This window comes from Talaromyces amestolkiae, assembly GCF_001896365.1.
Source record: "Talaromyces amestolkiae strain CIB chromosome Unknown scaffold2.1, whole genome shotgun sequence".
NCBI lineage: Eukaryota > Fungi > Ascomycota > Eurotiomycetes > Eurotiales > Trichocomaceae > Talaromyces > Talaromyces amestolkiae.
This window is the reverse complement of record NW_024468038.1, coordinates 562,203-579,225: the sequence shown is the minus strand read 5'-3', so window position 1 is coordinate 579,225 and position 17,023 is coordinate 562,203. Positions and strand designations below refer to the sequence as shown.

At 48.4% G+C, this 17,023-nt stretch overlaps 7 protein-coding genes across 7 annotated transcripts; 4 read left to right on the top strand and 3 right to left on the bottom strand.

Annotated features, from left to right (window-relative positions):
* Positions 1 to 938: 938 nt before the first annotated feature.
* On the top strand, positions 939 to 2,853 carry BHQ10_001485 (uncharacterized protein; the record flags this gene model as incomplete). The annotated part of the gene is made up of 2 exons (XM_040873526.1): positions 939 to 1,299; positions 1,352 to 2,853. 2 exons carry the CDS (start codon positions 939 to 941, stop codon positions 2,851 to 2,853), a joined length of 1,863 nt encoding a protein of 620 aa, XP_040729990.1.
* Positions 2,854 to 3,278: 425 nt separating this feature from the next.
* On the top strand, positions 3,279 to 4,084 carry BHQ10_001484 (uncharacterized protein; the record flags this gene model as incomplete). Its single annotated transcript, XM_040873525.1, has 2 exons — positions 3,279 to 3,574; positions 3,634 to 4,084. The coding sequence occupies 2 exons, from the start codon at positions 3,279 to 3,281 to the stop codon at positions 4,082 to 4,084; spliced, it is 747 nt and encodes a 248-aa protein (XP_040729989.1).
* A 554-nt stretch (positions 4,085 to 4,638) lies between these two features.
* Positions 4,639 to 5,952, bottom strand: BHQ10_001483 (uncharacterized protein; the record flags this gene model as incomplete). The annotated part of the gene is made up of 1 exon (XM_040873524.1): positions 4,639 to 5,952. The coding sequence occupies one exon, from the start codon at positions 5,950 to 5,952 to the stop codon at positions 4,639 to 4,641; it is 1,314 nt and encodes a 437-aa protein (XP_040729988.1).
* Positions 5,953 to 8,277: 2,325 nt separating this feature from the next.
* On the top strand, positions 8,278 to 9,224 carry BHQ10_001482 (uncharacterized protein; the record flags this gene model as incomplete). Its single annotated transcript, XM_040873523.1, has 2 exons — positions 8,278 to 8,329; positions 8,395 to 9,224. The coding sequence occupies 2 exons, from the start codon at positions 8,278 to 8,280 to the stop codon at positions 9,222 to 9,224; spliced, it is 882 nt and encodes a 293-aa protein (XP_040729987.1).
* Positions 9,225 to 9,414: 190 nt separating this feature from the next.
* Positions 9,415 to 9,855, bottom strand: BHQ10_001481 (uncharacterized protein; the record flags this gene model as incomplete). Its single annotated transcript, XM_040873522.1, has 2 exons — positions 9,415 to 9,576; positions 9,634 to 9,855. 2 exons carry the CDS (start codon positions 9,853 to 9,855, stop codon positions 9,415 to 9,417), a joined length of 384 nt encoding a protein of 127 aa, XP_040729986.1.
* Positions 9,856 to 13,052: 3,197 nt separating this feature from the next.
* On the bottom strand, positions 13,053 to 14,446 carry BHQ10_001480 (uncharacterized protein; the record flags this gene model as incomplete). Its single annotated transcript, XM_040873521.1, has 2 exons — positions 13,053 to 14,294; positions 14,351 to 14,446. The coding sequence occupies 2 exons, from the start codon at positions 14,444 to 14,446 to the stop codon at positions 13,053 to 13,055; spliced, it is 1,338 nt and encodes a 445-aa protein (XP_040729985.1).
* Positions 14,447 to 15,120: 674 nt separating this feature from the next.
* Positions 15,121 to 16,997, top strand: BHQ10_001479 (uncharacterized protein; the record flags this gene model as incomplete). The annotated part of the gene is made up of 6 exons (XM_040873519.1): positions 15,121 to 15,514; positions 15,573 to 15,662; positions 15,726 to 16,327; positions 16,381 to 16,440; positions 16,491 to 16,682; positions 16,752 to 16,997. 6 exons carry the CDS (start codon positions 15,121 to 15,123, stop codon positions 16,995 to 16,997), a joined length of 1,584 nt encoding a protein of 527 aa, XP_040729984.1.
* Between the last annotated feature and the right edge of the window lie 26 nt (positions 16,998 to 17,023).

The following is a 17,023-nucleotide window of genomic DNA, read 5'->3' as shown; positions in this document are numbered from 1 at the left end:
AGAACTCCTTCGAATAAAACACTCCGTCCTGGGCGGGCCCATTCAAGCCTGTGTAAGCGTCTGTTAGTGTCGATCTGCAGAATGACGTTGCGGCCAGCCACAGTGGTCGCACTGGTCTGGCCGGCAACTCGCTCGCTCCCCTCCCCCTTTCGATTCATGTCTGACGGAGACACCTGTGTGTCAAAGTGCTTGACCGCCCGTTAGTCTGCGTGTCCGACCCCGTCCTTTGCGTCATTAGGAATCTATCGGCCCAATCTCGACTGTTCCATTTGGGGGGATTTGATTTCACCTTATCATAGATCAAGCAATCAATCCCGGCCGAATTTCTCTTAAACCTGGTCATAGATTTCCCTTCTGACTTTTTGCTTAAAGGTCAGGCCATTCCCTCACCCTCCTCTTTGAAGAGCCCTCAGCAATCGACTCTGAACCTCAGTGGCGGTGCGCACCAAGCGTATGAGCATCACCTAATCAGTCACTCACATATCACATACGCCACGCGAATCAAAGTACCGCTACTCATCGACACCAAAAATCAATCTCTCGGCATATTTTCTACTTTTCATTCGCCCAAAGAGTGAGTTTGAGCCACAGCTGAAGCTTGGCTTTGAGGCATTCTGAGGGCTAACACGAGCCTAAGGCAGAAAAGACAGACACAACGTCAGCGGGTCAGCTGTTTCCTCCCGTCCTCGTCCAATCACGACCCGTGCTACGCCCAACACTGCCCCCCTCCTTCCCTCTCTGATCGAAGCCGCCTGAGCCCCCCGCCCGACTCTCGACTCGCCTCGTATTCAACGTCTATCGCCTGAATAAAATATCTTCTCTCGCCTCTTCATCATCGAGCATCACCATTTTCAACCATCCATCACTGATCCAAATATTGTGATTCTATCGTTTGGTCTTCAGTGACTCTTGTTGCTTTGGTTGTCAACTMCCCTGCCATGTCATACTACGACTCCCGCGATAGTCGGGGCTACCGGGTCAAGCGCGAGAGGTATTCCCGTCCAGATGGCGGCTATGTGGAAGAAACCTATGTAGACAACCGTGGCGGTTATCCCTATGACTACGATACACGTCTTGTTCGCCGTCGTGGAGACAGTGAAGAGTCTGTTGTTGAAGAAGTTTCTAGAGATTTCCCGCCCGGTGAGTCCTACTATGGTTACCCTGGCCCCCGTCGGGCGGCAACCGTTCGTGAGGGCGTACGCAGAGCACGCTCTGCCGGTCGCGATCCTTACTATGACGAAGAATACTATCGCCGCGAAGACTACCGGCCCCGACGAAGCAAGCGCTCCGACGGCCGACGTGAGTAACCACTTCTATCATGCTGCCTCTGTTGAATCTAACATCATATCAGGTGACCGCTATGAACGATCGACTTATTCTTCCTCTCGCAGCCCTTCACCTCGTCCCCGTAGACGCAAGTCTTTGGGAGAAGAAGCTCTGGGTGCTATTGGAGGAGCTCTTGGAATTAAAGCTGCCCGTGACCGCTCTCGCGACCGTGACCGTGACTCCGACCGAGGCCGTTCTCGCAAATATCGCTCATATTCAGATTCGCGCTCACGCAGCCGAGGTCATCGTGCCAAAAGTGAAGCTCGCATCGCTCAGGCTATGAAGGCTGCCTTGGCAGCGGGTGCAGCAGAGGCATTCCGTGTCCGAAGTACACCCGGTCCTTGGACTGGTGAAAAGGGCAGGCGTGTTCTGACTGCAGCCGTCTCGGCTGGTGGTGTTGATGGTCTCATTGACCGCGATCCCAACAAACACGGCGGCCGCCATGTGCTAGAATCTATTCTTGCTGGAATGGCTACAAATCATCTCGTCAACGGTAGTCGCTCGAAGTCAAGGTCTCGAAACGGCACTCGAGGACGTTCTCAAAGCCGAGGCGGTGTCCGAGACATGGCTGCCGCTGGAATACTCGCCGCAGCTGGCAAGCAAGTCTACGACCGATTCTCCCAATCACGCGGTCGCGACCGATCGGGTTCACGAGACAGTCGCGATGGTGGCCGAGATTCCAAGAAGCGTGGTTCAAGTGTGTCACGAGCCTTGAACAAGGGTTTGGCGGCCCTAGGACTCGATGACAAGAATCAGAGTGACCGAGGAAGAGACCGTTCCACACGGTCCTCGGACTATTCAGATTCTGAGGATGACCGCTCATACCGGTCATCTAGGCGGAGAAGATCTTCTCGCGATGTACGTTCCCAGCGAAATAGTAGTGTCAGCGGTTCAACTTCCCGGGCTGTTGCCCAAAAAGACGGATCTTCAAGGGGCAACATTGAGTGTCACAGTGATTGTGATAGTGATTCTGACCTTAGCATTAACAGTGACGATGAAAAACGCGAAAAGAAGAAAATGCTCCGCAGAGAGCTTGTTACCTCAGGACTTGCGACAGTGGCCACAATACATGCTGCACACGGTGTGATGAAAAACCTTGAAGCTCAGAAGAAACGACATGAGGCTGTCAAGTCGGGTGCAATCAGTAAAGAGCAGGAGCGAACAATGCAAAGGAAAGCGGATTTGAAGAACCTGGCCTCTATCGGTTTAGCTGCTTTGGGTATTAAGGGTGCCATTGGCGAATGGAAGGAAGTACAAGAACAACGAAAAGAACATAAAGAATTCAACCACAAATGCGAAGAACGACACGAAAAGCGACTGCGTCGAGCTCAGAGTGCTGGCGGAAGCAATAACAATTCGCAAGGTTCTCGCTCCAGGGCGGCCAGTGCAGCTAGTATGAGCATGAATACTGGGCATGATTATGGACGTGATTATGGACACAACTATGGACATGATTATGGACACCACGCACCGCATTATTATGACGGAAACCCTTATGGAGCAGGAGATATTTCGATTGATGTTTAACACTCAGCTTTTTGTTTTGGCATTTACGACCTGTATGACATGAGAGATGACTGTATGATTTACGACCGAAACGGATTCTTTTCTTCCTTTGAATTTAGGCTTATAATTTCAATACTGCAAGCTCATACACGAAGGTTTTATTATACAATAGTTTTTGCAAATTCACATACTTGTTATTCATTTGAATTACTCAACTAAATCAAATCACTTTATTGAATCAAAATGCTTTTCTCAAATCTGTAAACTGAATGCTTGGAATGATATCAGTCATGTGATGATTAGATAAGAAGCATACCAACAATAACGTCATAGCATTGTCTCTCGGCTGAGAAATCCAACACATCAGCCATCTTTCGTCTAGCATCAATACTTCTTCCCTTGGCGGCATCCCGACGAAGCTACTCAATTAGCTAGCAATAACCACAATGACACCACTTCCTTCCCGACCACTGTTGCAGGTAGCCCTACAGTTGCGACTTAGTCGCATATCCATCACCTCCGTTCAGTCGGCAGCATCGGCGAACGCAGCTCTTCGCTGCTACACAAATACTGGCTTGAGCGGCTTCAGGGCTCGATCAAAAGCTTCTCAAACAAGGATATCGAGTCTTTCAAAAAACTTCAAACAATCTGTCACAGAGATTCAACACCGAGGCTATGCAGAACTCAAAGCCAGCGGCGGAAAAACAGAGGCAGACCTCATAGTCGAGGAGCTGCAGGAACTGTACTTCTCCCTGCCTCAAATAACCATGACAAAGTAACCGAATTGCTAATGATGCAAAGGTATGAAAACGCCAAAGACGAACTCGAAATCGCAACAGACAGCACCAACGGCGCCACCATCTACGCCGCCTCCGACCGCGAATCCGCGCGCGAACTCCTCGATCAACTCCTCTACGTCTACAACGTGTACACAGACATGACACGCTCCCCGGCTTCCACCAGCGCCGAATCTCCTCCCCACGAGAACGAAGCTGCGCTCGCACCAAACGCGCAACAAGCGAATGCAGACCGTCTAGATGCCGGTGCCACAGCTGCTGCTACAGACCCAACCCCTATCCTAGATACGAATGAGGCATTGAGTCGGGATAGTTATGTGGGCGTTGCGCCGAATTATGATCCGGAGTATATCAGTGTTGATGTCAAAGAGGAGGTTAAGAAGAGGGTTGGCCAGAGGGTTAGGGAATTGAAGAGTGCGGTGGAGAGGCTGGAGGAGATGGCGACTCATGAGTAGTCTCTTCTTGTTTCCGTTTGTGTTTCGAAAAGAACTCTCAAATAGGACATGATAGATACACAATATTATCAAAAGAATGCTGCATCAAAACTTCACCTGCGGATATATGTATGCTTGGAAACCCGTCGAAACACCTGACCAATATCTGACTACTGCAGTGTAACATAATCGTAGCACTCATGCAGGTGCTGCTTATGTCACGCATAGTATACCTGATGTACGTCAGGGTCCTTTGTCACAATCCGATATTTTACGCCCCATGCATCAACAGTCTGCGGCTCATTGCAGATCTCCCGTCAGTGGGACGCCTGACGCCGCGGTTGTACTATCACTTGAATTTATATTTTGAAGTAATTATTACAGTCATAGCATTCATTATTGCTTCAGACATGAACAGGGGGTAAAACATGCTGAGATCTATGCAAAAAAAACTCCAATCCCAATACCTCGCTGAAAGAACCAGATTTGACAGAAATGAGACGACCACACGATGTGAAAATAGTACAAGACACTAGAAAAGACATAATTTCATAATCAGGTCAGCCGAAAGGCTATCATGACGCTGAATTTTTATAGTGGTAATCGACCACCAACTTCCCACCATGGCCGGATAGGTATGCTTCCACCAATCGATTGAGCTGCTCAAGTGGGAAGGTATTTATCTGAGCCTTGATGCCGTGTTTGGCGGAGAAGGCTGTCATTTCCCGTAGCTGCTTGGTCGTACCAGAGACATTGCCGACGTAAGTGATGTCTCTAAAGATGAGATCCAAGGAACTCGTGTGGAATCCTTCGGGAGGAAACGAGACAACCACACATTTACCGTGGTTCTTGAGCATATCCACGCCGTACTGGAAAGCCTCTTGACTCTCCGGTAAGATAATGACTGCATCAAGACCGAATTGGCCGGGGATCGGTCTTCGATCTTCCGTACTGATATGAGCGATTGCTTCTGCTGCAGTCGTTGTGCGTGCGTCGATAATCCTTGCGCCAGAAACATTCTTTAATCCCCGCGCCAAAGCGAGCGGTTTATCGGCATTATCGACTCCATAAACCCTCAAACCCATCGCAGTCGCATATTGCAAGCCCAAATGACCAAGTCCACCACCACAGCCTATAATACCAATTCGCTGACCAGGTTTGAGACCCGTCTTTTTGATAGCTGCATAGATCGTAACCCCAGCACACATCAACGGTGCCGCCTCAACCTGACTCAAACCAGGCGGTATGATGGTCAACTGCCGCGAGTCTACCAGCACGTATTCCTGAAACCCGCCTGGTATGCCGATACCATGGCTTTTTATCGTTGGACACAAAACAGAGTATCCCCTGGGGTCACTATCGGGTGTGTCCTCCTCAAGACATTCGGCGCATTCTCCGCAGGCATGGTACGGGCGACAAGAAACACCAACACGGTCTCCAATTTTGAAGTCGGACTGTGCTGAATGCGGGGGCAAAGCGACTACCGTACCGGCAAACTCGTGACAACCAGTGTGTGGGAAAACAGGTTGCTCGACACTCGACATATGACCGCTCGCTAATACATAATCGGTATGGCAGTAACCAGCAGCATCGACCCGGATCAGCAAATCGTAAGGATGTGTGGGTGTCGGCACGGGAACATTGTTTCGAAATACGTATGGTGTGTTGTAGTCGTCGAGCTGTTGGGCTTTCATCGTCGAAGGTATGTCATACGCAACGTCCGAAGGTATTTCAAAAGTAGCGGCCATTGGTTTATGGTTTCTGAAACTCGGCGACGAGTCTGACGAAGCTGTTGATGGGACATCTTTATGCGCGCTATTCTTGTTCGAAATTTCTTTCCATCCTCGCAAATCCTGGCGAGAGCCGAGGCGCTTCACGAATTTCAGCATTTTGGTGGTCAAGAAGAAAATCCAAAATTATCTATTAAACGAGTCGCAGTGGAATTGAGTCGCTCGGAATGCAGTCGCAATCGACAGATGGCTGCGCGAGGCAATTGGGCAGACGTCCTCTGAGAGACAAGGGTGATTCAGTAACGAAGTGAGGAGAGCCCAGTCTTGTAGTCGCATATTTTGACGATAACGGAGTGTAAACAAGAAGAGACGGAATATTGACAAAGAAGCAGACAAAGAATGGTATCGACAAGAAGTAGATGCAAGCAACAGTCAAAAATGTGAAATGGATATTGAAAAGAATGGAAGCAGGAGGAAGGAAGGAGGCTTTTGTAGAATCGGCATAGACCGAAGTCAAACGGTCCAACACAAATTAAAGATGAATCCGGAAAGGGAGGGGCACGTGTCCCGCGTGGCCCTAGGAATGCTGTTGGCTAGATGATGCTTGGGCCTCCGAATTCGTCTGATGGCGGCCGTTGACATGAAAACATTCATTTTCATCCGACAGAACGAAAAATGCAAACATCAACAAGAAACGGTCTGACGAACCGACGGTCTGGGTCCATGTCTTCTGAAACAGGCGGTAACCGGCCTAGCCCATGTGTCTTTAGCTGAAACTGACAGGCCCCCATGCAAGATTCGTCCGTTAGTACGGAGTAGTTTGGTACGGGCTCGTACCGACAGTTTGACAGCACTTTGTTTGACAATTGTGTAGTACAACGGACCTAGTTTTGATGATTGCATGATGTAAAGGTAAATTTAAATGCAGGTGTCTCAAATATTACAATGCAGCATAAAGACCAATACGCAGAAGAATCCTTTGTATGGTCTCTCTGTTGTGTATGGGTACAGCGTGTATGGTTGGTATGTACGTATTAATAATATCCTGCAGGCCGGTCAGTATTACATGCAGTAAAATAAAAAGCTGCAGCCGCTAATGCAAGAGAGCCACTTCCTCCGGAACTCGGACGAATCAGACCGGATACCTGGCCAGAGCACGTGGTACGAGCGCCTTACTCTGTACTCTGTATGTTTTGCACTTTGTACTCTGTACTTGCTTTGTCCTGTACTCCGTACGTACTACGGAATACTTCGTACAGTTTGTACACGTACTGCATCCGTACTATGGTATGTAAGTTATACGTACTGCATATGTACTGCCAATTTGTCCGCGCACTCGCACGGAGTCCTGTTATCAAGTTAGCCGTGGCATCGTGGATCAACCACGCGGAGAAGAACCCTAATTCAGCATAGGTAAGACGAACGCATTGTTGGTTCCGTAAAGTTAGACTTGCAAACAAACAAACCAGGGACGTGCCCATAGAAAGCTGTAGTACTTGTTGGCTTCTTCCATTCAAGCAAGGCGATCGATCAATGATGGAGTACAGGCTACATAAATAGAGTAGTTCGCCAATTATATTATCTGGAATTTGAACGGTTGATCTATGATGATCGGATCGGCGAGCTATCCTATTGGATGGAGTTGGACCTGGTTCTACATATCTGCAGAATTACGATCGCTGGACGACTATGTGATTCTGATAGGTCCCTTACATCTCAGGGTGAGGTCACCTAGGTACCAAAGGCCTAGTGCAGTCATTGTCCAGCAAGGCCAGTCCGTATCTTACATTGATGATATTTGATCTCGATTGTTTCACTTTCAAGGTCTTTCCGTGCCGAAACGCACCCACATAGGACGGATACATCGACAACCCGATCCGGGGGAATAAATCAATAGAAGAACTGTAGGGTGGTATGGAAAATTATGTGCTCGACCGTGACGTAGTATAGGGTTATTAGGATAGTGGTGAAGTACAACAGATAAACTAAACATTTCAGATTTATTTCATATCTCTTTGCATCAACATGTCAGGTCCTACCGGGGTAGATGTACTCACCCTCTTATGTGCCTGTGCCCCCGCGTCGGAAAAATGCCGACCCGCAATATTGAATTTACCCTGGCCCTTTAAACATTTATCCACCATGTAGCTCTTGTCGGTTAAATTGTTGCATTGCACTTTTTCGACGTTCTCCATAGAGGTCACCAGGGCATACTGACTTTTCTGTACCTGACAAAGTGGGTAGGACGACAATGGCTAATATACGACACTGTCTGACAGGGAATGGCTAAGCCAGATATCCAGCACTATCATGTGCCCCGCCGACTCGGTTAGATTCCCGGACAATATGTATCTTAAGGTGGCACGGGTGTTGTTGTGAAATGTTTTGAAGTATATAGAGAACTATCTTCCGTCGGATTCACTGATCGCATTATTCTCCTCTTGTTTTCATAAGCATAGCCACACACTCAGAGTATTGCATACCATGGCTCGACCTCTAGAAGGAAAGTTTGGCATCGTGACCGGAGGATCGCGGGGTAAGCGACGACTACAAGAGGATTGTTACATTTTTTGAGAAAACGTTGACCATTAATTTCTATAGGGATTGGCGAAGCAATAGCCCGCAATCTAGCTAGCAAAGGGTGTTCGCTCCTCTTGAACTACACTTCCGAATCATCACGAGCCAAAACCGAGGAGCTGGCATCGTCATTTACAGAGTCATTCGGCATTCAGTGCACCACTGTCCGCGCCGATCTTACCGACGCCCAGGCAGCCAGCGAGATTATTATAGACGCCTCCAAGAAGCACCTTGGCGACAAACCCCTCCGCATCGATATTCTGATCAATAACGCTGGTGTCTCACAAGACCGAAAGCTTGCCGACTCCGCGAAAGGCCCCATTGATGCCGATTATTTTCATTGGCATTATAACATCAATGTGCTTGCGCCGCTTCTACTCACACAAGCATGTATTCCATACTTGCCCAACGATCGTTCGGGACGCATTGTCAATATTTCCAGTGTGTCTTCCAGTCTTGGCTTCGAGGGACAGTCGGTATACGGCGGTACAAAGGCTGCATTGGAAGCCATGACCAGGACATGGGCACGGGAATTGGCAGATCGAGCGACCGTGAACGCGGTTAACCCCGGACCTGTGATTGGCGACATGTATTTCTTGACCGGAGAGCAGTTTTGGAAGGATATCCAGGGATGGCAAGACAATACGCCCTTAAGTAAAGTAGCCGCCGACGCAAGTGATTTGGAGGGCCTGGATGCGGAGAAAATTCGGCTGATTCAAGAGAAGATGGGCGGTCGGCGACCTGCTTTCACTAGCGAGATTGCGGGCGTGGTTGCGATGTTATGTACGGAAGATGCAGCTTGGTGTACAGGCAGTGTCGTTAATGCTAACGGCGGTATGAAAATGACAACGTAGTTGGCAATGAAGATGAATGAAAGATCGCAGATAGAATTCGCTCGTTTTGTTTATTCAATGACGTAGGAAAGTAGCGCTTTATGTTAAATGAAACCCAACAGTTAAAGTCCATGTCGAACTCCAGAAATGCAGATATAATGAAGCAAAATGCCATTCAGTAGTTGAGTGAAGTGATTGCCCGATGTCAGTATCAATTCCATTGTCTGGTTTCTGCGGCACTGTCCGCATTTCTAGCTGCGACTTCCGCCTGACTGGCCGCACCGAGAGTTTGTGTTTGCGTTCGAGCTTTCTGAGCAGCCAACTGACTTCCTAGCTTCCCTTTACTGGAAGCGTTCAATGCCTCTGCGCGTTTCTGTAATAGCAAGTCAGTGGACCATACAGCTATTGATTATGTGATAGAAGGGTATACTTGAGCAGCCTCGGCGGCTTTGGCCCTGGCATCAGCAGTGTCCTGTGGTGAAGACGCACCACCAAGCGTCCTGCCTGGACCCTGTGATACAACGTTACCAGGGACTGCTGCGCGGGCAGGTTGGTTAGGTGTTCCTGAAGCGGCCGAGGATCCGAGCACACGGCCTGGCTGGGAGAAAGTGTCGTCAGACTTGTTAGCTGACTTTGAGCACACGCTTCCCATTTTTGGTGATGTCGTGATATTTCAATCAGAATGCGCTTGCGTGTTTGTTGTTGAGAAGCGGAGAGTCTACTGCTGGATGTTATGACGTGCAGCAACTTAATGAATAAGTGTTGATAGGGCGTAGCAGAAGCGGTATAGATTGGCTTCCTGAATGCTGATGTTGTCTTGAGGATGACCAGGGGGTCAGTCAAGAGAAAGAAAGCAGAGATAATTAAGAGGGTGGAAGTTGAAGGTAAAAGGAACTCGAGGAAGGAACCGATGCGTAGATTAGCTTGGCCGGGAAGCCACGCGGAGGCACGTGGCCGGCAACTAACGAAATAGCAACAACGTACATGGGTACATTAATTGCAGGCAATTGCCCAAACAAGGAATATGCTCGTCGAGAATATCTTATTCGAACAACGAAATCAGTGAAAACAAAGAAAGGAAATTTGTGTCCTTTGAGAGCACCCAGTTACTTCAGCGCTGAATGGCGGATAACATATTGCGACCGGCAGATGATTGGTCAGTATTTATCGGTGGGTTCTTTATCGATCAGATTCATTCCCAGCGCAAACTCCGACCGTTCGAATTCATCTTTGGAAATCAACACAACAACCTCAGTCAATCTACGGCCAAATGGATGATAGGACTTGTAAGATACAAGCAAAACGGCGAGGGACTTCTCGTGGCGTGAGATCTTCAGCCAACACCGCCAGACGCCAATCACATACGGAGTAATACTGAGCAAATCGCACTCACCCCCAAGGTCCTCACCACCGCTCCCAACTCCGACCAGCAAATCGTGACCCCTCCGCGTTATTCTGCTCACAGTACCGCAAATCGCCTTCTTCGAGAGATCTTTTCATACTGCCCCAGAAATACGTTTCATCGCCGGTCGTTGGATTTCCTGGAAATAAGACTGAGTGCTGATTGAGTGGCTGTTACCGAAGAAGTATGCTTCCCTCTCTATGCAGAAGAGATTATTGTCGGCCTGGACTGACTTTTTGATGCCTACAGGATTCTGTCGGATATTGTTACGTCTAACCCCACTAATAGATCATTTCACCGAGTATTTCTCAAGCGTGGGATTCTCCCCGTGCCTATCGATATGTCCTCACGGGAAGCAGGCGACTTTTGCCTGGATTGCCATTGGGATACCTTTGATGATATTACTGGCAAATCCCCTATACTGCCATCAGACCAATGGCCATGCGGAGATACTCATCATACTGGAGAGGCAGCCTGTGCAGTTGAAGAAAGCTGTTGCGAGAATGACGCTTGCTCGCTCAACTGTTCATCAGTTTGTGACGGTTTTGTGGACTGTGACCTAGTCTCAACAGTGTGTTCTGCTGCCAACTGCGACGAAGAACATTGCGAAAGCACCGGTCCGGCTTGTTTTGACAAGCATTGCTTTGAGGACGGTCAAGATGCGGACGATGCGACAGCGAATCTGCTTCAGCAGACTGACTTTCAATGGGATCCTGCAGTGTTTTTGCCTGCTATGACTGACTATCACTTTGACTTGCCCGTGGCSGAGCCACAATCTTTGAATCAACCGACCTCCAGGCATCAGCATTGTAATGCCGGGAACGCTTTCTCTGACTTTCAGTGCCACAACCTGGGCCAAGAGTCTCTTGCTACATGTCAGCAATACTCGAAGGATTGCAGCAATACGTGGTGTGCTCCATTCAACAGCAACCAGATAGACATGTCTCATATAGACATGAATCTACTGCTTGACAACACGTCGTTTTACACAGACCCAAGCAATGTATTATTCGACCAGCAAAGCGATACCAACAAGATGCCTTGTTTCCAGGACGGACAACCATCCTGCTCGGATGCAGGTTTCCAACATCTAGGATGCTATCTTCGAAATTCCGGGGATACAAGGTTGTTGGAATTCTCAAAACAACAATCACAAAGTCGCGTCCACCGTCATCATCATGGCCAAGCACATCATAGAGTGGCCCAGTACTCACGCCCTCGCAATTCTCGCAAAAGCATAAGCTCTCAAACCATTTCCAGCTTTATTGACAGTCCTCCTTCTTTAGATAGGGCTATGTCATCGGCTCTGACGAGCCCGACTCCGGCATTGACCGAAGAAGGGGAATCTCATGTTTGCCGCTGGAATCATGGGACATCTATGTGCAATGCCACTTTCACCTCGTGTGGAGAGCTCCAGGAACATCTCATCACGCAACATATGCAACCTATTCACGGGGTAAAAGGTCATGGATACTACTGCTGCTGGCATGGTTGTCACCGGCCGCATGAGCCGTTTTCCCAAAAGTCCAAACTTCAAGGACATTTCTTGACCCACAGTAACTGTATGGTCACTTGCTCTCAAAATAGTTTTGCGCCACGGCTAACATTTTCTATAGACAAGAATTTCGCATGCACGGTATGTGGCAAATCATTCGCGAGACAAGCAACACTCGAACGTCATGAGCGTAGCCATCGTGGCGAGAAACCTTTCAAATGCAAACAATGCGGCAAAGCGTTCACAGATAGCAGCGAGCTCAAGACTCATTCCCGCACCCATACTGGGGAAAAGCCTTTCAAGTGCACATTTCCCGGGTGTGACTTTCAAACCGGTGACGTATGTCTACTTTCGGCCTACTTGTTTTTGCCTGTATGAGCGACTGACTTATTGCTGCAGTCATCAAATATGTCTAGTCATAAATTGACACACAGCGGACGTCGACATAAGTGCACTCACCCAGGCTGCACGAAGAGTTTTACTCGCCCTGGTATGGGCTTCCTTCTGTTGCATCATGTGCTTCGCTGACGGATTATTTCCATTTTAGATCAGCTCAAACGTCATCTCAAAACCACTCACAAACTCGACAATGTTGCCCCTGCCATGAATCCAATGCTCTCAATGCCTACATCGATAGGCGTAGCCAGTTGAGAATGGGAAGAAGTAACTCGACAATGGTTTTTTCGGTTTAGGACATAGATAGAATATACCCGCCCCGTTATATATTCAAGGAGGCCCAAAAATTTTACGTTGGCGAAGTAATGTATTAGGCTAGAGGAACATATATTTAGTCTCAATTTTAATGTACAATAACTTAATGGGATATGATCATTTACAAACACGAAACTACAAGTTTTGATCCTTGTTTTAGTCACTCGAGTGTGACCACACACGTACATTTTAAGGCATTCGACACATTAAGCTCAGATACAATCCTTATAAAACCGACAGATCACCATTTATTATCGAACACCTTGCCATCAACGATATTAATCAACTCCTGAACGGGCTTCAAGTGATCACGACCCGCTCCAAACAAAGCCCCCTTTCGCATAACCTGGCGATAATTCTTGCCCGGACTGACCTTACCCAACACATACTCCTGACGAGTCTCGACGCGAGTTGGCACCGGAATCGAGCGTCCGACAATAGCTTCCATACCCTGCCAGGCAAATGTAATCGCTTCCTTTGCGCCGGCCGGGATTCCGGCTTCGTCGAGCATCATGATTTTAGCTTTTGGATAGTTCTTTTGAATGTATTTGGTGATATTCGGATTGTATGCGCCACCGCCACACATGAAGATCTCCTCAATTTCCATATCTGCAGGTGCGTAGCGCCGGTAATGATCCACGATCGCTTGTGCCGTGACCCGGGTGATAGTAGCTACGACGTCATCTGGCGTCAAGCCCTTAGCCTCAGCCTTCCTGATCAGATCGAAAGCCAAGGTATCCCGGAATACTTCCCGGCCTGTGGTCTTGGGTGGATCGAGCTTGAAGTATTTGTGCTGCAGGAAATCGTCCACAAGTTCCTGATCGACCCGTCCCCGGGCACCCATTTCACCGTCTCGGTCATACTCGAGCTCACCATTTGTATAATGGCGTACGACGGCGTCAATGAAGACGTTGCCTGGGCCAGTGTCAAAGTCGTAGCACTCGGCAATACCGCCTTTGTTGTCGGGGGGTATGAAACAGACGTTCGCAATACCACCAATATTCTGACAGGCACGAAGTTTTGTAGGGTGATGCAGGACAAGGGCATCAAAAAAGGCAATTAGCGGCGCCCCTTGCCGGCCAGCGGCTTGATCACTGACCCGGAAATCGGTGACTGATGTGATACCTGTCCGCGATGCGAGAAATGCGCCCTCGGCCATAGTCAGGGCGGATTTCACTTCGCCTTCTTCCGGCATGGAGAGTAGCCAGATAGTCTGTCCATGTGATCCGAGTGCATCGATGGTGTTGATATCTACATTGGAGTCTTTACAGAACTGATGCACAGCGGCAGCAAAAGTTTCGCCCAGAATGACGTTGATTTCAGAAAGCTCTGAAGGAGAAGTCTTGTTGTGCAGGATGACATTCATCACACGCTTCTTGATCGTCTGCTCCAGTGGAATCTCTCCGTATTTCAGAAGCTCAAACTCCATGGGAGACTCGGGTGTCTCCTGGTGGAAATGACACAAGGCACAATCGATTCCATCCTACGGGTGTTAGTATATCTTGATAGTAAGGGAAGGACAAAATATGGAGTGTATACCATTGAAGTTCCGCTGTTCAGTCCCAAAACGGTAATATCCAGGGCAGCGCCAACTTCGCCTGTTGCATGATCAGCACCATTCGAGATTGAACCCATGATTGCTTCTGATATCTGGATAGTAAGCGGTAATTTCATATACGAATTTGGATGTAAGAGTTGATTGAGCCAATTTTGAAATCTTTACAGATTTATATACACTGAACATATCGGCATTAAGCCGGCGTTGGAAACATCGTCAGCAGCCAATCACAGCGTAGACTATCAGCTAGAATAGACACAGTCCCATGCCTCTTCAAGAGATAAGAAATGATTGAGTAGTGATGATTGGCTGTTCACAGTTTGCCTCAGCAAATTCGCGCTTGGTCGTTTGGATGGCTAAACGTGTAACCGCCTAATCGGCGAACCGGCAACTTCTCGCAGTTGTGGACGAAACTTCTCCACATATTCTCCAACCCCCCATGAAATTTTCTGGAATCAAGGTAAAATTGTGGGCGCAGAATTTTGGCAAGTACGGAGTAATGGATTTAATCAATCTCTCCAAACTAGATTCTTTGGCGTGGTTCGCCCCGCATTTCAAAGTCCCTTTTGTCCGTCGCGAAAGCCGAGACATGAATTGATATAGATATCGAATTTGGACAGGACTTCTTACCTATATTTATATAACATACATGCCCCTTAGCCGGGGTACTAGTGCTTTCTCCGATCGGTTTGAGGTCTCTTGATGACAGAGCAACACAATACTAAGGAGTTTCAGCACTGCATAATTTGAAATGGGTTATCGAACGTTGTGGAAGACACTGTCTCCGACGCAGCTCAATGTTGCCATCCAGGTCTTCTCGTTGATTTCGATCTTCTTCGAAGGTTATGACCAAGGAGTTATGGGAGGAGTCAACTCATCCCCTCGCTATGTCGAAACAATGGGCATTGGCCTCCCAGATGGCACGGTGACTGATACCACGCATGAAGGCGGCATCGTCAGTGTGTACTATCTTGGAGCCATCTTTGGCTGTTTCGCAGGCGGCTGGCTGGCAGATCGCATCGGCCGTATAAATGGGCTGTTCATAGGATCTCTCTTTGCTCTTGTCGGTGGTGCCCTGCAGTGTGCCTCGCAAAGTTCCAACTTCATCTTGGTGGCAAGAGTCGTCACTGGTACGGGCACTGGAGGTCAGTATTATCTCGCAAATTCTTATTGGCCACGTCGTTGCATACTGATAATGAAAAGCCCTAACTGGCATCACACCGGTTCTGGTATCTGAGACATCGTCGGCTGCTCACCGTGGTGGATTCCTAGGATATGTCTTCATAGCGAACTGTAAGTTCCGATCAAGTATATTCCAAACAGGTGAAATCATTCACTGATATCAGAAATGTATAGACCTAGGCATATCCATCGCTTACTGGCTGTCGTTTGGCCTTGCTTTCATCAACAACGGGTACTCGGTCGTACGTTGGCGGTTTTTGCTTGGCTTCCAATGCATTCCTGCATTATTTCTTGTCGTCTTCATCAAAATGCTGCCTGACAGCCCTCGGTATCTGGCATCTATTGGCCGCAAAGAAGAAGCACGTGAGATACTTCTCCAAGTCCGCCATGGTCACGCTTCACAAGAAGCTATTGATCGTGAATACCTCGAGATTGTGGCTACAGCCGAAGAGAGCAAACCATCCTCTCCAATACAATTCGCGAAAATCTTGATGGGCAAGGGAGGTCGACCTGGGTCAAACCTCGGTCGTCGTGCTTGGTTATGTGTCTGGCTTCAGATCATGGGTTCCTGGACCGGTATCACCGCTGTCACTGCATATTCTCCCACGTTGCTCAAGTCAGCAGGTTATTCGGAGTTGACACAAAACGGCTTGGCCGGTGGAATTAATACCATCGGTATTATTGGAACTATCATCAGCGCGCATATCGTTGATCGTCTAGGACGGCGAACGTGTCTAATGGGGGGCGCAGGCGCACTGGCCGCAGTAAATTTGTTGGTACGTACTCAGGAAAAATTAAAAAGAGACAATTGCTAAGGAGGTTTTGGCAGGCCGGGGCTTTGTATGAAGGTGCCCGTCAGCATCCCGATAAAGCTAGTAAATTTGCACCGGTACTTTCACTCTACACTGCTTATGTAGCATAAATACTGACATTTGACAGGCCGCAGTATGCATGTTATTCCTGTTCAACCTCGCGTACGCAGCTACCTGGGGCACCGTCGCCTTTCTGATACCCACCGAAATTTTCCCTTCCGACCTTCGAGCACAAGGTAATGGATTCGGTATCACTGGCTGGGCTATTGGAGTGGGAATGACAACTTTGGTTAACCCGATCATGTTTGCAACTCTGCAAGTAAGTTTTGAGATTGTGGCTCCATCGTCTATTTCGCGCGTATTTTGCTGACTGGTTGGTTTTCGGAAGAACCGGACTTATTTCCTTTTCTTTGGCCTGAACCTAATATGGATTCCCATCGTTTATCTGTTGTACCCCGAAACTTCGAATAGATCTCTGGAGTCTATAGAGGCGCTCTTCGCGACGAGCAGCCCATTTTCTTGGGAAATGGAGAAAGCGTACAACATGCATGGCAACGTCCTTGCCGAACGAGGTTATGAAAAGGACGACGCTTCCACAATGGAACATAGCGAAAGGCTGCCTCATGATGTGTGACGGACCTCATCTGCCTACAAGCATTG